We start from the raw sequence: 22518 nt of genomic DNA, 5'->3' as shown, positions 1-22518 counted from the left end.
GGCTCTGTCCGACCGGCCTCCCCTCTGCTAATTTTAACCCCAATTTGTCATTTGCGACGCATATATAAAAACTCGCATTTGGGGCGCCTCCGGTTGATGCATGGGTTCTGGGTCTGGCAGAGGGCAGATTAGGGTCACTGCCCATGTGCCCAGATGCTGCGCTCCCCCTTTTGCCCAAAGGCCGGATCATGCAGCAGGTATTGTGGCCAAAGGAGACCAACGGTCGGGCACTACACATCTGGGCCAAGGAGCTGTGCTATGTGCATCTGCCCAGAGGCCGAGGAGATGCAGTAGGCGCTGCGCATCTGCCCAGATGTTGAAGTGGGTGCAGCCCAGAGGCTGGGGATGTTCATCTGAAACTCTGCACATCTGCCGGAGGATGAAACCACGCGGGTGGTGCAAGTTGGACGGTCATAAGTGATCTTGCCCCAGGTTTCAATGTTATTTGCGAACAAGTTGGAGCCTGGGTTGTTGTGAGGGTGGACGTGCAGCGCCTTATCCCGTGACAGGGGGACAAGGAGTCAGACGTCACCTAGTGATATCTGGGTCTCACTTCTGAAGAGAAGCCGTGCTTTAGGGCTGTGTTCATTGCTGGGCTGGGATGGGTCTGTGGAGCCCGGGGGAGGGAGGAGTGGGGATGTTTGGAGGCAGCCGGGCTCTGGAGACTGGCACTCTCTGTTCCAGGATAGGTTTCTTTTTATTTTTAAACCGCTCTTCTGTTTAATCAGCACTTTGTGCAGAAGGGGCCATGGAGTGCTCGCGACCCCGAGGAATTCCCTTCATTCCCAAATGCCAGGTGAAACCAAATGCACTGGCAGTGATGTGAGGAATGTATAACTTCAGCGGATGATAATTCGGTGTAAATGTCCCATCATGTCAGTGCGTCAAGAGTGGCGGAATCCGCGGCTTTCTACCCTTTTAGTGCTGGTGCGAAAATAGAGGATCTGGTCTGAAGAATTCCTGCTGGTTTGGTGAAGTCCTAGTTCCATTTATAGTCCGGGTAGATTATCTCCCTTCCTGTCGACTGTCCAATCGAGCGCATGTGACAGGTTTGTCTTATCGGTAAGGGGCATAAATAGCCCAGCGGTCAGGCAGACTCTGCCCCGCTCCACGCCGACAGCCTCTCACCACCACCTCACGTCCCAACCTACATCCCAAATGGCACCCAAGAAGGACGTCAAGAAGGCCGCGGCTCCTGCCCCGGCAGCGGCACCGGCACCGGCTCCCGAGCCCGTCAAACCCAAGGAGCCGGCCATCGACTTGTCCTCAGTCAAGGTGGGTATGGTCTTGTGCAAATTCTGCTGGGATATGATGAAGCGGCTTGGCTTTGCATGTTGCCCCACTCACCATCTCCCGCCAGAGGACCGCCGTGCGAGATCTCCCACCGCTGGTGCATGTTTTGAGAATTAACGAGCACCAAATGAAACTGGCGTGAGATTAACGAGGTCTCGCTGCTTCCTTGTGTGGCCCCGTTTGATCATTCTTCGAGGTTTTTTGATAAATCTGAATGTCGGTCTAATATGTTTGAAACGTTTGTTTTTGAAGAAACACGCTGTAGCGCTTGGCGGTGGGAAATTGCAGCATGAAGTATTTATTTCACGCGGATCCTGGGAGTGGTGGTCACCAGCCAGCCCTTGGCTGCCGCCCCCCGCTGGGCGAGCCAGGAGACTGGAACCTCTTGCAGAAATATTGCCAAATATGGGAGCGACAGCCAAAGCGTGCCAGCTAAGGTTACAATTAAGGCATCGTTGCTTTAAAAGGACATACTCGTTCTGTGTTGCCTGGTGATGTACCGGACTCCCATCGTTTCCCCTAATTAGCAGTTATGCTCTGACCTGCGCTTGTTGCTGAACTGAGCTGATCAGCTTCGTGCAAAGGCTCCGCACGGATCCTCTCCAGACCTTCGCCGACCGAATTCTCTCAAACCGCGGAAACAGAACTGGCGATCATTTAAATGTGACCCAGGATCTGAACAAGATCCATCTTAACTCTTCATTCCGTATGCTATTAACACCGGGAGCACTGAAATTAACGCACCGTGTTAAACCCATCCTGAGTTTACATTGAACCAAGGGACTCCCCGGTCCCTGTTCTTCCATCAACCTCTCAGGCAGGTAGGCTTCTCTCCCGGCACTGGTCTTCTGGTGTATCTGAACAGAGGCCTCCCACCTTGCTGTATTCTCTGGAAGACATTCCCCGGTATAAGACGCAGTGGATGGAACATACTCCTTCCAATCCCGACCCTCCTCCCCCCAAAATCCAGCACGAGGGTGCGCACGGAAATAATGGGATCAGTTTTTCTCAGTTCATAATGAAGGGGAGCACGATAAGGGAGGGAGGGGTTTCGGGGAATAAGGGGGCTTTGTGAGGATGTGCGAGTTTCAAGAGGTTCAGCGGGTATATGTAAGATGACACTGAGGAGAGTGAATGTAAGGGGATTTTGAGGAGAGTATATGTATGAAAGGTATTGCATAAGTTCATAAGTCACAGGAGCAGAATTAGGCTATTCGGCCCATCGAGTCTACTCCGCCATTCAATCGTAGCAGTTCTATCTTTTCCTCTCAACCCCATTCTCCTGCCTTCTCCCTATAACCTTTGACACCGTTATTAATCTGGAACCTGTCAATCTCCGCCATGAAAATACCCAATGGCTTGGCTCCCACAGCCGTCTGTAGTAATGAATTCCACAGATTCACCGCCCTCTGAACAAAGAAATTCCTTCTCAAATCCTTTTTAGGGAGCTCCATGTGGGTATATATGCAAGGTGGTTGTGCGGTTTATATTAAAGAGCCCTTGGTTTTGAAGAATGTAAAGAATGTAAAAAGGAAGAATGTAAAGAATGTACCAAGGGTATTTAGGGTATATTTGAGTTGGCTCAGAAGCATATATATGCTGTTGCATGCTGCAAATTAGATGATTAATGAGGCATATTATAAGAGGGCTCATATGTAAGGCATCATGGTGTAGAAGATCACCTTAAACCTTATACCTGCAGAGGAGCTGCCCATTTATCCTCTCCCCACAAGAAAATGGATCACACCTATCACTCCAGGGACACACTTCCTCAGAGCCCCTTTATACACATTCCCAGAGGGCCCCTCCTTACTTAAATCCATTCAGCATGGGTTCGCATAACGGCACTGGGGTAAAATAAAAAGCCTGGGTGGTAAATGAAGGGGAGCATTGAGGGGTAAGTGAAAGGACTGTAGGATCTCTGAAGATATTTGTGTTAGGGAAACTCTGGGGACTCTGCTGAAGCATGTCGTATGGGGTTCTAAGAGCTAAAAGGAGAATTTGGCGGGGTTATGTGTAAGGAAGAACCCTGGTCCCCTCTCCCTTTGTTTACCTATATCCCTCCCCCACCTGGCTCCATTTACTAAATATACCACTCCTCATCTTCCACCTACCAGCTCCTGTACCCTCTACCCTGCCCGCCTGTTCTATATGCCGGCCATCTTTCCCATGTCACCACTCCTCACCCCAATCCTAAAGCAGTCTCCACCTGAAACGTTGACATCCCATTCCCATCCCCATCCCCATCCCCCCCCCCACCCCACCCCCCCCCCAAGCAGTTTATTTTGCTCCAGCATCTGCAGTCTTTAGTCCTCCTGGAGACAACAGTGTTAAGTCTTCAAAGTAGCTGGCAGGTTCAGAGTTCTCCCCGATACTGACTGGCCTTGTCCCAGTCCCTATTCAGGCAGCTCGAATTGAACTGTGTCCCACAATTAGGACAGAAAAGGTCTGAAGATATGCTGCCTTCATCTCAACTCTTTTCCCACGTACCCACTGGATATCCTTTTACATATCCCCACAGAGTTCCACTCTCTCCTCATATATTTATTTTTAATTTGCTTGTTCATTACAAATGATTGTGAAATTAAAATTCCCCAGGTTGTTTGCAGCATGCCAATGGAATGATTTCAATACTTTGCACTTTGGTGATTATTTTCACAATATTGCACTTTCTCCCAGAAATCACTAACTGACACAGCATCAGATCATTAATCACTTTCTTCAATGGAAGGTTCATTGTTTTTAGTGACTTATGTGGTGTTCCTTATCCTCCCTATCATTTGTTGGGTTTATTGCTGAATGCTTATTGAAAGTAATATCTGTGTGCATTCCCTCTTTGCAGTCTCTTGAGAACGATAAGAAGGAAACAGAACATTGCAAATGCATCGATGTCCTATCAAGTTGCAGTCACTAAAATCCTGTAAGAGGTAGTGGTCACTGATAGTGGTTCAGAGAGGCAGAGGGAGGTTTTCCCAGAGTCACATGAATGCTGGGTGAATAAATAATTAATCTGTAATAATTTGACCAACAACAAAAAATCTAAGTCTCTCTCTCCCTTACAACCTTTACCAATGAAACGGTACTGAACTGTATAAACAGTACAACCATAATTTCTGTGCATTCTGAATTGTGCAATACCAAGGTAAACAATTTATTTTATTTGTCAAACCTCTGAGAAACCTGTCCCAATCAAAGTAAACCTAGTCCACATCCTTCGCCACACATTACCGTGTAACCTCAGTAAACTGTGCCAGGTGTTTCCAGTTTCATTCCAATACCCCTGGTGTTTTCTAAGTTCCAAGAACGAAAAATGTCATGAAATCAAATTGTATGAAATGCCCTCCTGTTCTTTGTTCTTTGAAAATTCCAAACTCCACTTCCAGACTGAATTTACAAAATTAGGTCACTCTCCACTACAAATGGACCCTCGACTCAAAACCATGAAATGAATACTTACACTGCACTTCCACCACTAACCAAGGCGTTGCAGAAATCCAAGAAAGTGAATTCAGGAAATGGACAGATGATGTTTCAGGTTAGGACCCTTCTTTCCACTGATTGGAGTAGGGAGGGGGGAGGGGAGGAGAAAGTTGAAAAATATAGAGATGGGGGCGGGACAAAGCCTGACAAGTGATGGATGGATACAGGTTAGGAGGGTTTTATGGGCAGATGGGTGGTGTAGGTTACAAAGGCTAGAGGCGAAAAGGAGACAAAAGGGTGTCAGTGAAATATAAAGCCAGAGGGAGGAATTTAGAGGATGAGGGGAGTGAAAATAGCCAATGGGTAAAATAAATTGAATTGAAGTGAATCGAATAACTTTTATTAGCCAAATATGTATACATACAAGGAATTTGCCTTGGTGCTTTGCTCACAAGTAACAACACGATATACAGTAGACAATCAAAATAAAATATTATAATTTAAACATGTGAAGAATGAAATAAAATACCAGAGCACAAGGAGGTTACAGACATTTGGCTGTTGAGTAGAGCTACTGCTCGTGCAAAAAAGCTGTTTTTATGTCTGGCTGTGGTGGCTTTGACAGTCCGGAGTCGCCTTCTAGAGGAAAGTGCTTCAAAGAGTTTGTGGCCAGGGTGAGAGGGGTCAGAGATTATCTTACCCGCTCTCTTCCTGGCCCTTGCAGTGTACAGCTCGTCGATCGGGGAAGGTTGCAGCCAACAACCTTTTCGGTTGATCGAATGATGCGCTGCAATCTCCAGATGTCATGCTTGGTGGCTGAGCCAAACCAGACCATGATGGAGAAGGTGAGGACATACTCTATGATGGCAGTATAAAACTGGACCATCATTGCCTGTGGCAGATTGTGTTTTCTCAGCTGCTGCAGGAAGTACATCCTCTGTTGGGCCTTTTTGACTGTGGAGTCAATGGTGGCCTCCCATTTAAGATCCCTGGAGCTGATGGTTCCAAGGAATTTAAATGACTACAGATATGACTGTGGTGTTGTTGATGGTGAGTGGGGGGGGGGGAGGGGGAGCTTTCCTAAAGTCTACAATCAGTTCCACTGTCTTAAGAGCATTGAGCTCCAGGTTGTTGCATTGGGATGCCAGCTGTGTCACTTCCTGTCTGTAGGTAGATTCCTCCCCATCCTGGATCAGTCCAATCAGGGTTGTGTTGTCCGCAAACTTGAGAAGCTTCACAGAGGCGTCTGTGGAGGTGCAGTCATTGGTTGTCCCCCAGAAATGAGTAAAAATAACCAATTTGTGTGCAGCCTCACTCTGGAAATGGAGGAGGCCAAGGACAGAAAGATCAAGATTTACAAGCCAATGAGCTATGGAGATACCTCCAAGAGAAATGGATGGGGAAGTTAGGTAGAGGTTGTATAGAACTTTGCTTGGACCATGTTTAGAATGGCGCGCATTGGCCTGGACCACCTACATGGATGTGGTGGATAGTAGAAAATTAAGGGATTTTATCAGAACCCATCGGTTACACCTATGAAAGCTGTTGTTCTTTTAACCATAACATAAAAGACTGAGGTATCACATAGAATATCTTAAAAATTAGAAAGTATTGATTAGATAGATGTACAGATGTCCTATTTATGGGTAGGTCCAAAATTAGTGTGACATAAACATTGGCTATTAATTAATGCAAGAAGGAATTGAGTAAACTGCTGGAAGAACTCAGCAGGTCAAGCAGCACCTGTGAAGGCAAAGGAATGGTTGATGTTTCAGGTTGAGACCTTAAATTCTGACTGGTGCAGGGTTTCAATCTGTAACTCCGATGATCCCTTTTCCTCCACAGATGCCGCCTGACCCACTACGTTCTTCCAACAGTTTAATTTTTGCTCCAGATTTCAGCATCTTCAGTCTCTTAGGCTCCAAGGAATTCAGAAACATCACTTTGGCACAAAATTAGAATCTGGAATAGTTGAATGAGCAATTTGAATGTGTTTAAAGGAAAACTGGGCAACATCATGATGTACCAACATTTGTACTAAATAACCTTCCCAATGAAGTTAAGCGTGCCAAATGCCTTCACCGCTAAGTCCACGTGACTTGCAGTTCTACCATTAACTGTGCAACTCTGCTCTGCAACGCCTCATATTTAGCAGAGTTAAATTGAATTTGCCATTCCTTGGTCCATTTCCCCAACCAACTTAGATCCTGTTGTAAACTTAGATGGCTGTTATCCTGATCACAATTACTAGTGTTGTTGTAAATTTAACATATTTACCAACGGTGTTAACTGCATTGTCATAGGACACAGACATCCTTTGGCCCAAAATGTCCGTGGTGAATATGATGCCAAGATAAACTACACATATCTTCTTGCACATGATCCATATCCCTGAATTCCCTGCATATCCACGTGCCTATCCAAATCCCTCTTAAACGCCACTGTTGTACCTGCCTTCACCACCACCCCTGGCAGCAAATTCCAGGTATGCACCACCCTCTGTGTAAAAAACATTGCCTCGCACATCTCCTTTAAAATTTGCCTCTCTCATTTTAAAGCCATGCCCTCTAGTATTTGATATTACCATCCTGGGAAAAAGGGTCTGACTGTCTACCCTATCCATGCCTCATAATTTTATATATTTCTATCAGGCACCCCAACATATGAAAGCAAGCATTCAATATATCTTCTTTACCACTCGATCTACTTGTGTTTGAAATTGAAGAGAGTTATGCACTTGGGCCCCAAAAGTCCTCTGTACGTGAATGCTGTTGAGGGTCTTGCCATTAGTTATATATTTTCTCCTTATATTTAACCTCCCAAAGTGCAATGCCGCACGGTTGCTTGGATTAAACTCCATCTGCCATTTCTGCACCTATTTCTGTAGCTGATGTATATCTTGCTGTATACTTTGACAACCTTCTTCACAGTCCAAATCTCCAGCAATCTTGGTGTCACCTGCAAACTTACAAACCTACCCATCTACACTTACACCCGTCATTTATGTATATTACAAACAACAGAGGTCCCAACACAGATCCCTGCTGAGCTCCACTGGTGACAGGCCTCCAGCCTGAATATCACCCTTTTACCACTACCTTCTGTCTTCTATCAGTAAGCCTGTTATGAATCCATACAACTAGGTCATGGTTAATCCCATGCATCTTAATCGTTTGCATCAGCCTACCATGGGGGAATTTATTAAATATCTTACCAAAATCCATGTAGACAACATTCAAAAAGAAAATGTAGCTAACAAACAGCAAGTGACCACCACTGATCTCTGTGGCACACTACTGATCATAGACCTCCAGTCAGAAAACAATCTTCCACAATTTCACCCCGACTCCTTCCTCCAAGCCAATTTTGAATCCATTTGGCTAGCTCACCTTCAATTCCATGTGATCTACCCTTCCTGATAGACTTACTATGCAGGACCTCATCAAAATGCCTTGCCAAAGTCCACAACTTCCACTGCCCTGTCCTCATCAATCTTCTTGGTGACCTCTTTAAAAAGACTATAGATTTGTGAGACGTGATTTCCAACATGCAAAGTCATGCTGATTATCCCTCATCAGTCTGTGCCTATCCAATTGCTGATAGATCATGTCCCTAAGAATCCTCTCCAACAACAGATCCAGCACTGACATCAGATTCACCAGCCTGTACTTGCCTGGCTTGTCCTCACACCCATCTTAAATAATAACATAACAACAGCCACCACACAGTCTTCCAGAACTTCACCTGTGTCCAAAATCAGCCTTGACATAGCTTGTGGGCCAGTCCTATCCTTCTCCACAACTAGGTTAAACTAATGGAATTATGGCCCCAAAGTGCTCCCTCACCTACACTTCAGTCATTTGTCCTACCTTATTTGCCAAAGGGTCCAGTGTTGCACCTTCTTCAATTGGGTCCTCTATGTTATGAAGGAAACCTTCTTGCATGCATTTAACAAACTCCATCCCATTCAACCCCTTTAAACTGTGGTAAAATGGTGGTTGAAACCTACCATTAATAGCACCTTTATTTATGCAGCTATGTATAATCTCCCTTCATATCTGCTCCTCTAATTCATTGTGATTAATGAGAGGCCTATAAAACAGCCCCATCCAAGTGAATATCCCCTTCCTATTTTTTAATTGTGCCCACTTATCCTCATTGGATGATTCCCCAAGAATGTTCTCTCTGAGCAATGTAGTTATGTCCTTCCTGGTCAAAAAGCCAACGCCTCCTCCACTGTACATCTACAACGCCTTTAGCATCTATACCCTGAAATATTGAGCTGTCAGTCCTGCAATTCTCTCAGCCATGTTTCTGTTATGGCAGAAGACACAAACTCGACAAACTCGATCAATGTTTCAACCCCAGACATCCCACTCGTGAAACCTTTTAAAGGTTAATACCAGCGTCCGCCTCCTCGGGGTCTGCAGACCATGATTTTTTTAATGTTCACATCGTTAGATTCCATCAGTCATGATCTCGCCCAATCACAGCTTGACCATATCTCCTTGAAGCCTGCTCGGAGACCACGTTACCACCACCCAATATCGGGTTCCTGCATTGCACCAATCTGATTCCCCTGAAATCAATAACTGCCCATAAAAATACCAAGGCTCCTTTTATAGCAGGGTCCCAGTTGGGTCAGCGAGCGCCCGCAGACTGATGAAAGCGGACCCTGAAAGTGCTGACAAGCCGCAGACTCCTTGCCCGAAATTCCGTGCTCCCAAAATAGCCTGGGCGGGTATTTCAAGCGCCCTGCTCCTGCCCTAAGAAAGTTAAAGAACTCTGACAGAGGGGGGAGGGCCGCTCGGCGACGACACCTGATCCGCTGCCCCGTCACTGAGCGCCGGCAATAAGTAGCCGGGCACCGGGCTGCTGCAGCTCCATCTGTGGGAAGAGCTCAGCGACCCTTGCCGACCTCCAGCCATGGTGGGTCGCGTTGCTGCCCGCCGCATAGTCGCTCCCCCTCCCGCTGCATTTGCAATGTGTCCAACCTCTGTTTTCTTCTTCTTCTTTTGCAGTCGTTCTCTGCAGACGAGGTTGCTGGTAAGTGACACCGGGGTGGGTCCCGGGCCGAGGCAGCCACATGTAGCATTGCCCCTGCTTGCTGCTGCCCCCTGGCCCGGGCGCCCTCTCCATCTCTCCAAACCGCCTCCTCTTTCTCTTTTGCAGATCGAGTTCAGTGCGGATCAGCAGGAAGGTGAGAAGCGGCTTCCCCAGCAGTGTCCACCCCTTCCCCCCTCAGCCAGCTGTGGACCCCGCTCTGCTCACAGCCCGGTGCAGGAGGCGGCTGAGAGCCCGGGTCTGGGCAAGGGGATGGGAGTGGGGCGACCGGGGTGCGGTGCGGTGCGGTGTGTGGGGGAGATGTGATTGATGATGGGTGTTTCCTCTCTGCCTTTGGGTGGGCGGGCTCAGTACTTGGCTGTGAGGGAGAGACCAGAGACCAGAGACTGCAGACGCTGGAATCTCGAGCAAAGCCAAAGTGCTGGAGGGACTCCGCGGGTCACACAGCACCCGTGGAGGGAAATGGACACACCGCGTTTCGTGTTGAGGCTCTTCAACAGACTCTTGGGAGTAGAGGGGAGAAAGCAAGTAGAAAACGGCGAGGGGATGGGGCGGGCCAAGAACAAGAGAGCCACAGAGGGGGTGCAGTGAAAGACGTCCCTCTCTGGCGAGGAGACACAAGACTCAGATGCAGATTCCATGAGCAATCTTTCACTGCTCCATTTTGAAGAAGCTCGCCTCCTCTCCCACAGCAGTTCTGCGAGAACCTCTCTCACCATTGACTACACCACGCTGCCTCGGGATACCAGCCATGGTGGGTCATAATCAAGTACCCTTTTCACCTGTCACTCCCTCCGCTACCAACTCCCATCCACTAGCAGATACAAATGATTGAAAGCACATTCCACCAGACCCAGGGACAGCTTCTTGCCCTCTGTTATCGGTCCTTCCATCAGCTAGGGTAGATAGAGTCCCCATTTTCCAACCTACCTCATTGCAGATTCTGGACGTTTTCTCTGGAAGTGGTCTACTACAACGCTGAGGAATTATAATTCTGCACTCTGATATATTCTATATTCAGAGTTCTCTTCTCTACCCGTTTTAGTTGCGTTTGGCTTGATTATATTCGGGTATAGTTTATGCCTAATTTGATTGGATAGCACACAGACAAAAGCTTTTCATGGTATCTTGGTACACCAGTGAATAATAAATCAATACCAACCCCACTGTGTCACCTACGGATCTTTCACGTTTTGCCAGCTCTTGCTCCATCTCTTCCCCTCACCTCTTTCTACCAACTATCTCCCTCTACACCATCAGTTTGAAGAAAGTCCTACACCACCTGTTCATTTGCACAGATGCTGCCTGACATGCTGAGCGCCCCCAGTGGTTTGTTTTTTTGCTGCGGGGGACTGTGTTTGTGTTGTGAGTGGAAGATTTCCACTAGAGTTGTGTATGTATGTGGATGGGAGTCAGTGGGTTGGGTTAGTCAGTGGTCAGGGCGATCTGTAATATAGATAGAGTTGGTATGCAAAGGATGCTTTTTAGGTCATTTATAGATAGATTTTTATAAGAGAAGGGCACTGGGCACTGGTGCTGAAGACAAGAAAAACATGTGAACCACTGTGTGTTTGAGATTGGCATTTGTTCTAGCTACAGACCTATTTTGGCTGAAGTAAAGCTGTTTGGTTTTGTGGGAGGGTCCAAACTGTTTTGCCAGCATGCACTTTTCCTAAAAGTCTGGCAGTGAAAATGTGATAATTTTGAAGAATATAATGACAATCATGATCGGGTGATTATGCATTTTCATGAATTATGTTGTCATTGATATAATTATAGTTATGTTGAGTATAGTTATGTTGCTGTTCCTGATTCAGGCAGGATTATAACTGAAAACCAAATTAAAAATAAAATAGAAAATGCTGGAACGCTGGGGCAGCACAGTGGTGCAGCAGTAGAGCTGCTGCCTCATAGCGCCAGTGACCCGGGTTTGATCCTGACTACAGGTGCTGTCTGTGAGGAGTCTGTATGTTCTCCCTGTGACTGTGTGGGTTTACTCTGGGTGCTCCAATGTCCACCCACATTCCATAGACGTGCAGGTTTATAGGTTAATTGGCTTCTATAAAATTTGCCTTAATGTGCAGTGTGCGAAAGTGGGAAATATGGAAGTAGTGTACACGAATGATCCATTGTCGGCGTGGATTTGGGTGGACTGACGGGCTTGTTTCCACTCTCTCTCTTTCTCTCTTTTCACAAAATTGCATATTGACACACAGGTAATGCTTCTGCTTCACCACCTCAGTGACCTAGGTTCAAATCCTGATGCAGGTACTGCCTGTGCAGTGTTTGCACATTCTCCCTGGGACTACTTGGATTTCCTTTTATCATCAAACTTCCTCCCATATCCCAAAGATATGTGGGTTGGTAGGTTAAATAGTTACTGTAAATTACAGCGAAAGTAGATGGCTGATGGGAGATCAGCACATGTGAAAGAATGAATTACAAAAAAATAAATGGTGAAATCAGATTGCTCTGGGACCTGGTATAAACTCAATGGGTAGTCATGTTGAAAGAGAATATAAGGTCAGGCAGCTTCTCCTTTCATCCAGCAACTGCACTTATCTTTTTGTATCTCAGTAAGAAATGAAAGGTCAGAATATTAGACAACTTTGCAGTTAACGGAGCAGGTACGTCAAATAGTGGAGGTCAGTTTCAGTTGGCCAGTGCTATGTGTCCAGTAGCTTTGCCCAAAAATACTTGTGTTTCCTTGGGAGATCCATCATTCACCATGAGATTGGGGTAAAATTTTCCGCTACATGCTGGTCACTTAAACTCTGCCCCCCACCAAACCAGAAAGGTCACTGGATATAAACGTCCTTAAAATTTGATTCACAAATGAATGTGAGCGTGTTTACTAATGTACGTTTACATTTCATTACAAATGTACCAAACATTCACACTGATTCCTTTTGTTTCTGTGGATATTTCTGCCATTTGTAGCATTCTTAAACATCAGTCAGTATTTAAATTGTGTATGTTGGCACTGGATTGGTGATTTTAATATGGTCAGAGTTTAATTTATTCTTTCCAATCTTATCCGTCCTTTTGTATATATTGTCATGTTCTCTACCCTTAGACTTCAAGGAGGCTTTCCTCCTGTTTGACAGGACTGGTAATTCCAAGATCGTCTTGAACCAGGTTTCAGATGTCATGAGGGCCCTCGGCCAGAATCCAACTAACACTGAAGTGAAGAAGATCCTGAGCAACCCCAGTGCAGAGGGTAGGTATCCTGTACAGAATGGATGCCACAAATACTCTCCTGTGTTGCGACAATCATATATCCTGAGGACCTTGACCTGATTATTTGTAATTATTTATTTTAATGTTCCTTTCTATAGAAATGGGCAGCAAAGCCATTGATTTCGACCAGTTTCTTCCCATGCTCCAGACCATGGCTAACAACAAGGAACAGGGATCCTATGAGGACTTTGTTGAGGGTCTACGCGTGTTTGACAAGGAAGGCAATGGCACAGTGATGGGTGCTGAACTCCGCCACGTGCTGGCCACTCTAGGTAAGACAGGGGTACGTAGGGACATGACATAGGTCAGGCCAAATTTGGAGATTCTGTGCAGTTTTGGTCACCCTATTATTGGAAGGGTGTTATTAAACTGGAAAGGGTGCAAAGAAGATTTATAAGATGTTACTGGGACTGGAATGTTTAAGGTAGAAAGAGAGGCTAGAGAGGCTGGCTTCTTTTCTCCCAGGAGCATAGAAGGGTGTGGGGTGGCGTGAAAGTTGATGAAATCATGAGGGGCATAAATAAAGTGAATATCCACAGTCTGTTCCCCAGGGTAGGAGAGTCTAGAACTAGAGGACAGGTTTAAGGTGAGAGGGAAAATATTGAAAAGAGTCCCGAAAGGCAACCCTTTCTCACAGAGGGTAGGGTTGAGTACATGGAACGAACTGTCAGAGGAAGTGGTAGAGGCAGATACAATTGTGACGTTTAAAAGACACTTGGACCAGTGCATACATAAGAGAGTTCTGCTGGCATATAGGCCAAGTGCAGGGATGTGGGACTGGGTCGGATAGGCCATTTGGTCATGTGAGCTGAGCCAAAGGGCCTGTTTCCGTGTTGCCTACGCTAGGACTCTATGAGATCTACAATGTTAAAGTATGGTTGTAATTGTAAAAATGAGGCCATTCAAGCAAAGTAGAATTTGAATGCATAGAAGAATAATTTTTTTAAAATCTATATGGAGATTCCGGCACCTGTCTTTACTGTAACAGTTTGAACACAGTTGTGTTCCCAATGTATTTTGCATTGACACTTTGGCTAAATCCGGAATGTAACTGGTTATCCTAACGTGTTAATATGTGTCTATATGTCCCCATGAGAGTACACTGCCTTACAGCAGAGGAATTGCTTGTAATCATTTTGTGTTAATCTGCCCAGTTACGTGATAGCAAAGTCCCACCATTGAGCAAGTGCTTGTTAGGTGACGCTCGAGGAAAGAATCGTGGCCAAGTCATTACAAATACCCGCATTCACTTGAACGAATGTACGGAATTTTAATACACATTGGAACAGGCAGGCAGGAGCCTTGAGTGTAAAGGAATACTTCTGCAGAGATTAATGATGCTGGAAATTAGTCCCAAGAAACCAGTAATCTACATTGCAGAGTTTTGAAGGAAGTGTCTGTGGAGAAAGTGGATATCCCTGGTTATCGTTCCAAGTTGCTACAGATTCTAGAATTGTCTCTGTGGATTTGAGGATAGCTGCTGATTAAGGAAGGAGAAAGAAGGAAGAGAGGAAATGGGGATTATCAATCCAAAACACTGACAGTGGACATTAGTCATTGGGAAATTGTGAAATCTATAATATGGACTTCAAGACACTTAAAAAATATATATGACTGAGCTGAGTTAATATAAATTAATGAAAGATAAATCATGTTTAACAAATCCAGAGTTCTTTGAAGATGTTTCTAGTAAATTGGATGAAGGAAAACTCGTCAATGTGGTATATTTGGATTTTCAGAAGTCCATTGATTAGGTCCCAAAGGGGTTCAGTGAACAAAGTTCAACACATGGAATTGGAGTAATGTAACAACATAGATTGAGATTTTTTTTTTATTTTCCTTACTTCTCCCTTTCTTCCCTGTGCCTCGCCTGGACACACACTAATTTCCCCTTCCCCTTCCATCTATATTCCTTCCTCTGACTGCACAATTTGCATGTCTTCTATCCTTATCTCACACTTTTGTCATTACATTTCTGGCTTTTGTACAACCATCTGCCTATCAACTCTCCCCACCTATATCCACCCATCACTCACCAGGCTTTGTCCTGCCCCAACTCTCTTGCAGCTCCTTCGCTCCCAAACAACCCCCTCACCCCCCCCACTACATTGTCTGAAGAAGAGCCCTAACCCGAAACATCACCAATCCATAGTCTCCAGAGATGTTGCCTGACCAGCTGAGTTACTCCAGCATTTAGTCTTTTTTTTGGTAAACCTGCATCTGCAGTTTCTTGTATCGCCAATAAAGATTGAGAGCTGGTTAACAGAGAGGGAATAAATGAATTATTTTTTGGTTTGCAATTGTAACTCGTAGGGTACTGTTGAGCACAATCTGGGAGGACAAAAGGATAAATTTAATACTTACATGTTTTGTGAATCACACAAAATTAAGTGGGAATATAAATAGTGATGAGGTTGCAAGGTGCATATAGATGAAAGGAGTGCATAGGCATCAACATGGAACATTATGGAACAACATGTTCAGTGTGGAAGAAAGTGAGTTCATTATCTTTCTCAATTTTGCTTCAGAGGCATCTGAACGATACGCCTCAAGAACCATTCGGATGCCTCTTAAATGTTATTACTGTTCTTGCTCCTATCATCGCCTCTGACCGTTCATTCCTGATACTAACTACGCTTTGTGCAAACAAATGAACCCTCAGATTCACATTAAACCTTTGTCTTTTCGTCTTAAACCCATGCCCTCTAGTTTTAGGCATCCAGACCATGGGAACAGGGCCGTCTTAACGCATGGGCCTGATGGGCACTTGCCCGGGGCCCCACGAGCATAGGGGCCCCATTTTATCGACCATTTACATTTTTATTCCTGTGAGTAGTTGTCGTAGGGGCCCCAGTACACTGCTTTGCCCGGGGCCCATAATGCTGTAAAGACGGCCTTGCATGGGAAACAGACTCTAGCAAAAAATCCGATGGAGGCCTCTCATTTTTAGATACCTTCATCATGTCACTTCTTAGTCTTCTTCACTCCAGCCTATCCAATCTCTCTTTATAACATCCATATAATCCTCCAATCCAGGCAACATTCTTGCGAATCTTTTCAGCACCCTCCCTAGCTTAATCACATCTTTCCTGTAACATGGTTAAAAAAAACTGCACATAGTACTCCAAATGCAGCCTAACCAATGTTTTGTACAACTATAACATAACGTTCCAACATCTGCACTGTGCCTCACTGATGAATGCCAGAATGTTGCACACTTTCTTTATCACCCTGTCTACCTGTGTTGCCACTTTCAGGGAACTGTGTACTTCTGTTTTTTTGTCTGTTTGTCTTGAACAACACTTCCCAGGGACTTTCATTCAATGTGTAAGCCTTGCCCTGGATTAACTCCTCAAAATGCACAATTTCATGCTTGTCCAAGTTAAATTCCATCTGCCATTCCTTTGCCCACTTTCCCAGTTGATTTAGATCCTGCTGTAACCTTAGATTACCTTCTTAACTGGACACAATACTGTCAATTTTGGTGTCTTATTAACCATACTGCATACATTTTCATCCAAATAATTAATATTGTTTATCTGACAATATTAAGGGATCAATGTTTCGTTTGGAAGAAATATAATGAGAACATGAGGACAGTGTGGGCAAGGGTAGAGAGTCAGAATGGCTGGTGAAGGTTGGGCAGCTATGCAATGGGATATGTAGGAAAGCACAAGGTGGTGACGAAGCAGTGAATGGGTGTGTGAACAATGGGGAGTACTGCTGATGACAGCATAGGGTATTGTTCTAGGTATCACACCTGGAATTAGCTCGCTTTCTAGATATTGATGGCCAATTATGTGGCTACAGTCATTCTCTCGATAAATTATCCAGAGGTTTTTGCTGGAGTGACCTGTTTGTTCTTAGATGTTTGTTTGTACAGGCTCTTGTTGTGTCAAATGTTGCCTATTCCTGGAATACATTCCTGTTTTCTGGCTCGTATTTCTGTAAGAAGCTGTTACTGTGCACTAGTAAATTGGGTACGAGGAGGGATTGTCCATTGTAATGGAGGGAATGATGCAGCAATTTTTGGTGTGTGCACCAGGTGAGAAGCTGACAGAAGAACAGGTGGAAGAGCTGCTGAAAGGACAAGAAGATCCCAATGGCTGCATCAACTATGAAGGTATTTGTTTGAATGAGCTTGGTCATTTTCTTTCAGTTGTTGGAATTTCCTTTTATTTTCTCATGTGACATCTTACTCATTCATTTTATTTTTCTTTCTCAGCTTTTGTCAAACACATCATGTCTGTTTAAAATGGATCTACAAGGTATGCTTCCTTCAGTTGTCTTTTTGCGTCGTGGTCCGTGTTACGTTGTGTACAGTTCCTAATTTGTGACTTCCACTTGTTGCTTGCTTGCTAATAGCCCATTGGCTGCACAGAAATGACCCTCAGCTATCAGCTGTGTTTCAGCAATTTACTATCAAGACTTTTTAGAAAGAGAAAGCGCAGAATGGGAGAAATGTAGCTGCAGGTGGAGTACCAAGTGTGTGCAGGATGTCCTTGGGAATAGTTTACTTTTCTAGACCAAAACCAGGCAGGAATTACAGCATCTCTATGCAGACAGAACACAGTGGTTTGTAAGATCCTCATCAGCAAGTAATGCCTGAAGGTTGCAATAGCACTGTAACATTTCCCTTTCCATCCCCTAATGTTTGGACTGGGTAAAAAGTAAAACTCCGGATTTTGACTAGATGTCAAACAATTTGTTTCAAGTGAAAGCATGTGTGTAAGGCTAAAGGAATGATCCAATATTTCCTTTGTCCATGTTCCTCTGTCCCTCTCTTTCCCCTCCCCCTTCCCAGTTCTCCCACTTGTCTTCATGTCTCCTACTACATCCTATCTTTGTCCCACCCCCTACCCTGACATCAGTCTGAAGAAGGGTCTCAACCCGAAACGTCACCCATTCCTTCCCTCCCGAGATGCTGCCTGACCCGCTGAGTTACTCCAGCATTTTGTATCTAGCTCCGATCCAATATTCTTGCTCATTATAGGATATGGGCGTCACTGGCAAAACTGGTATTTATTGTCTGTCTTTGAGGATGTTAGCTGGTACAGTCCATATGTTGAACTTGGTCCCCAAGTCCTTCATGACAGTAGAGGACACTGGTTGGGGAGGGTATTCCTGAATTTTGAGGGAATAATTGGGGTGGAATTGCAGTATATATTAAAATCATAGATTGAATGATCGAACACAGAACTGTACAGTATAGGAATAGACAATAGACAATAGGTGCAGGAGTAGGCCATTCAGCCCTTCGAGCCAGCACCACCATTCAATGCGATCATGGCTGATCACTCTCAATCAGTACCCCGTTCCTGCCTTCTCCCCATACCCCCTCACTCCGCTATCCTTAAGAGCTCTATCCAGCTCTCTCTTGAAAGCATCCAACGAACTGGCCTCCACTGCCTTCTGAGGCAGAGAATTCCACACCTTCACCACTCTCTGACTGAAAAAGTTCTTCCTCATCTCTGTTCTAAATGGCCTACCCCTTATTCTTAAACTGTGGCCCCTTGTTCTGGACTCCCCCAACATTGGGAACATGTTTCCTGCCTCTAATGTGTCCAATCCCCTAATTATCTTATATGTTTCAATAAGATCCCCCCTCATCCTTCTAAATTCCAGTGTATACAAGCCTAATTGCTCCAGCCTTTCAACATACGACAGTCCCGCCATTCCGGGAATTAACCTAGTGAACCTACGCTGCACGCCCTCAATAGCAAGAATATCCTTCCTCAAATTTGGAGACCAAAACTGCACACAGTACTCCAGGTGCGGTCTCACCAGGGCCCGGTACAACTGTAGAAGGACCTCTTTGCTCCTATACTCAACTCCTCTTGTTATGAAGGCCAACATTCCATTGGCTTTCTTTACTGCCTGTTGTACCTGCATGCTTCCTTTCAGTGACTGATGCACTAGGACACCCAGATCTCGTTGAACTCCCCCTCCTCCTAACTTGACACCATTCAGATAATAATCTGCCTTTCTATTCTTACTTCCAAAGTGAATAACCTCACACTTATCTACATTAAACTGCATCTGCCATTTATCCGCCCACTCACACAACCCTGCATCTTCCTCACAATTCACACTACCCCCCAGCTTAGTATCATCTGCAAATTTGCTAATGGTACTTTTAATCCCTTCATCTAAGTCATTAATGTATATCGTAAATAGCTGGGGTGCCAGCACCGAACCTTGCGGTACCCCACTGGTCACTGCCTGCCATTCCGAAAGGGACCCATTTATCCCCACTCTTTGCTTTCTGTCTGTCAACCAATTTTCTATCCATGTCAGTACCCTACCCCTTCAGCCCACAATGTCTGTGCCAAACATGATGCCGAGTTAATCTCCTCTGCCTGCATGTGATCCTTCATTCCCTGTAAATCCATGTGCCTATCTAAACGCTTCTTAAATGCACCTGTCATATCTGCTTCCACCATCACCCCTGGCAGCATGCTCCATGCACCCACCACTCTGCAAAAAATAAACTTGCCCCACATATCTCCTTTAAAATTTGTCCCTCTCACCTTAAAGCTATACCCTCTGGACTTTGACATTTCCACTCTGAGAAAAAATGACTCTGTCTACACTGTCTATGCCTCATAATTTTATGTACTTCTATCAGGTCTTCCCTTAGCCTCCGACACTGCAGAGCAAACAATCCAAGTTTGTCCAACTTCTCCTTGTACGTAATATCCTCAAATCCGGGCACCATTATGGTAAACCTCTTCTGCACCCTTTCCAAAGCCTCCACCTCCTTATCATTATGGGGCAACCAGAACTGCAAGCAATACTTTAAATGCAGCATAACCAAAGTCCTATAAAGCTGCAACATACTCAATGCTTGATCCATACTCAATGCCTTGACCGATGAAGGCAATCGTACCATATGCCTTCTTCACCACCAGATGGCCTTCGCATGCTTCTTTTCATTTTGTTCCGATGTACAGCCAGATTGTGTGCTGTTCTGGAGGAAAAGCTGCAATTAGTGGTTTCCAAAGGCTTGTTGTCAATTTTGGACAATGGGCATTGTGTATAGAACATAGATCTAAGGAATATAGAAAGAATATAGATAGAATATAGATCAGTCTGAAGAAGGGTCTCGACCCAAAACATCACCCATTCCTTCTCTCCTGAGATGCTGCCTGACCTGCTGAGTTACTCCAGCATTTTGTGAAATAAATACCTTTGGTGTGTATAGAACATAGAATAGTACAGCCCAGAAACGGGCCCTTCGGCCCGCAATGTTTGTGCCGTATACGATGCCTAGCTGAACTGACCTCATCTGCTTGCACATGATCCGTATCCCTCTGTTCCTTGCATTTCCATATGCCTATCCAAAAACCTCTTAAACACTGCAATCCTATCTACCTTCACCACCAGCCCTGACAATGCATTCCAGGCCTCCACCACCCTTTGTGTAAAAAAAAACACCCTGCACATCTCCCTTAAACTTTTTCCCCATCCATTTATGGCTATTCCCTCTAGGGTTGGACATTTCCACCCTGGGAAAAAGATTCTGACTATCTATACTTCTATCAAGTCTCCCCTAAACCTCTGACATTGCAGAGAAAACAATACAAGTCTATCCAACTTCTCCCTGTAGCGGAAACCCTCTAATCCAGGCAGCATTCTGGTACACTCCTCTGCACCCTCTCCATTTGGAATATTGCACGCTGCACTGGTCGCTCCGTTGCAGGAAAGACGTGGAAGCTCTCCAACCAAAGTCTTTCCCAACCAAAGTCTTGTGACTTCTTGAAATATTAGAGGTCTATATTACAGAAGGTGCTTGTCGAATTGTAACAGTGCATCCTGTAGATGCTGCACAGTGCATTGAAGGAGTTCCAGCTATCGGAGAGGGGATGGGAGGGGTGGGGGGAGGTGGTGTAAGAGGTAGGGAGGTGGTGATTAAGGTAGGGGAAGCTGTGAGTGTTTAAAAACTTGGAAATCAAGGCTTTTAGAAATTATGTTTTTTTAATATTTGTACTGCAAGGATGTTACACTATGTTGATGTTCTTTGCGCTGGTATTAGTTTCCAGAATTGGTGCACATGGTTCTAAGTCGCTGAACACCTGACACAGCCAAGATATCACAACATGGAACTGTTCCAACAGTGCAATTGGTCTACTTTCAGGCTGCACAAGAACTGCTTTTTTTACATATCCAATGAACAATATTTCAACCAACAAAAGTGGGAAAAAAGAAAAGAAGATATTTTTGGTACCAAACCCGATGGATAAAACTGCTTAGTTTGTCCACGATGTTTGACGTGGTTGAAAAGTGCACACGGAAGTCAGCATCCAATAAAGGCTCGTGGTCAGTCTCTGGCTGTTATATCTCTACATGGGGCAGTCTTCGTTCATAAATACTACAAACAAATACAAATAAAGTGTTTAACGTTGACTGCATTAACTTTTCAAGGAGCACTGGGTAGTGTGCTGCCATGTTTCCTGACACCCAGTCCAGCTCTGCTATTTTGAGAACCTTCATTGTTGTTCTCAGTTTAACTGCAAAAGCTTCAATTTATCTAGAAAAAAATGTTTTCTAATTGGCTTACTTGATCATATGATCTCAGCTAATATGACAGCATTCATCCAACATTGGTGTTACTTGGCATCAGACAGTCTTTGCCATGGTTTCCTGCAGCAACTAATTGGTGAGCAAAGAGGAAATGGAAACTCATTTTCATTGAGGGGGAATTAAAGGGGGAAGGTGGTTAGGGGTGCAGAAGTGGGCATAGTGGACCAAAAAATAATTGATGGTTACTGGAGTAATTTCAGTGTGTTATCAATAGTAACACTTGGATTCCTATCATTAGAGATGGCAATACAATGATTCACTATCAGTAACAGGTAGGAGCATATGTAATGCCTGATATACTTTCAATAACTAGTATTAATCCTTCAAAGTCATACTCACCCTGAACCGACAGTCAGAGTCCCCTGCACTGAACAATCTAGTGTGAGGCTGCAGAGGTACGGTCCTTTTCTGAAAGCCAAGGTTTACCTTCAATCCTGGCCTGGACTATGAAAAAGACAAATGGGGGCTGAGAACTTCAGTCTGAAGAAGGGTCTCGACCCGAAACATCACCCATTCCTTCTCTCCAGAGACGCTGCCTGTCCCGCTGAGTTACTCCAGTTTTTTGTGTCTAACTTCAGCCAAATTTGTCACCCATCAATGGCACTGTAGCTCAACTTAATTAGTTCTTAGTTCCAAGCATTATCCACGCACACTCTGTGGCCTTGTCGAATCAAAGCTGCCTCCCCACCCCCCCCTCATACCAACGCCACATTTGTGATTCCTGAATTTTGAATTTCTCCTGTCTTAATACTGTCTTAAGCTCATAAAACCACTCCAGTGCCACAGTTGGGCTCAAATGCACTTTGTCACCAAATCCTCTTTTTGCTCAAAATTGATCAATTCCCAATTCTAACCTCAGTTTACACATTTGACCTCAATCCTCACACAATGCAAGCAACTGCAGTTGTGTCCACCAAT

At 44.9% G+C, this 22518-nt stretch overlaps 1 protein-coding gene across 5 annotated transcripts; it reads left to right on the top strand.

The window, feature by feature from the left end:
• Positions 1 to 1043: 1043 nt before the first annotated feature.
• On the top strand, positions 1044 to 21362 carry LOC144595896 (myosin light chain 3, skeletal muscle isoform-like). Of its 5 annotated transcripts, none has more exons than XM_078403771.1 (7): positions 1071 to 1275; positions 9886 to 9913; positions 12854 to 12997; positions 13116 to 13289; positions 17063 to 17140; positions 17243 to 17285; positions 21053 to 21362. In XM_078403771.1, exons 1-6 carry the CDS (start codon positions 1159 to 1161, stop codon positions 17269 to 17271), a joined length of 570 nt encoding a protein of 189 aa, XP_078259897.1. In that variant the 5' UTR covers positions 1071 to 1158; the 3' UTR covers positions 17272 to 17285; positions 21053 to 21362. The 5 variants fall into 5 exon arrangements, with proteins under 5 accessions (XP_078259896.1, XP_078259897.1, XP_078259899.1 ...); XM_078403774.1 differs by lacking the exons at positions 1071 to 1275; positions 9886 to 9913 and adding exons at positions 9222 to 9642; positions 9735 to 9759; XM_078403770.1 differs by lacking the exon at positions 17243 to 17285 and having other exon boundaries at positions 1044 to 1275.
• Positions 21363 to 22518: the final 1156 nt, after the last annotated feature.

Source organism: Rhinoraja longicauda, chromosome 8 (genome assembly GCF_053455715.1).
Source record: "Rhinoraja longicauda isolate Sanriku21f chromosome 8, sRhiLon1.1, whole genome shotgun sequence".
Classification (NCBI taxonomy): Eukaryota; Metazoa; Chordata; class Chondrichthyes; order Rajiformes; family Arhynchobatidae; genus Rhinoraja; species Rhinoraja longicauda.
This window is presented reverse-complemented; position numbering and strand designations above follow the sequence as displayed.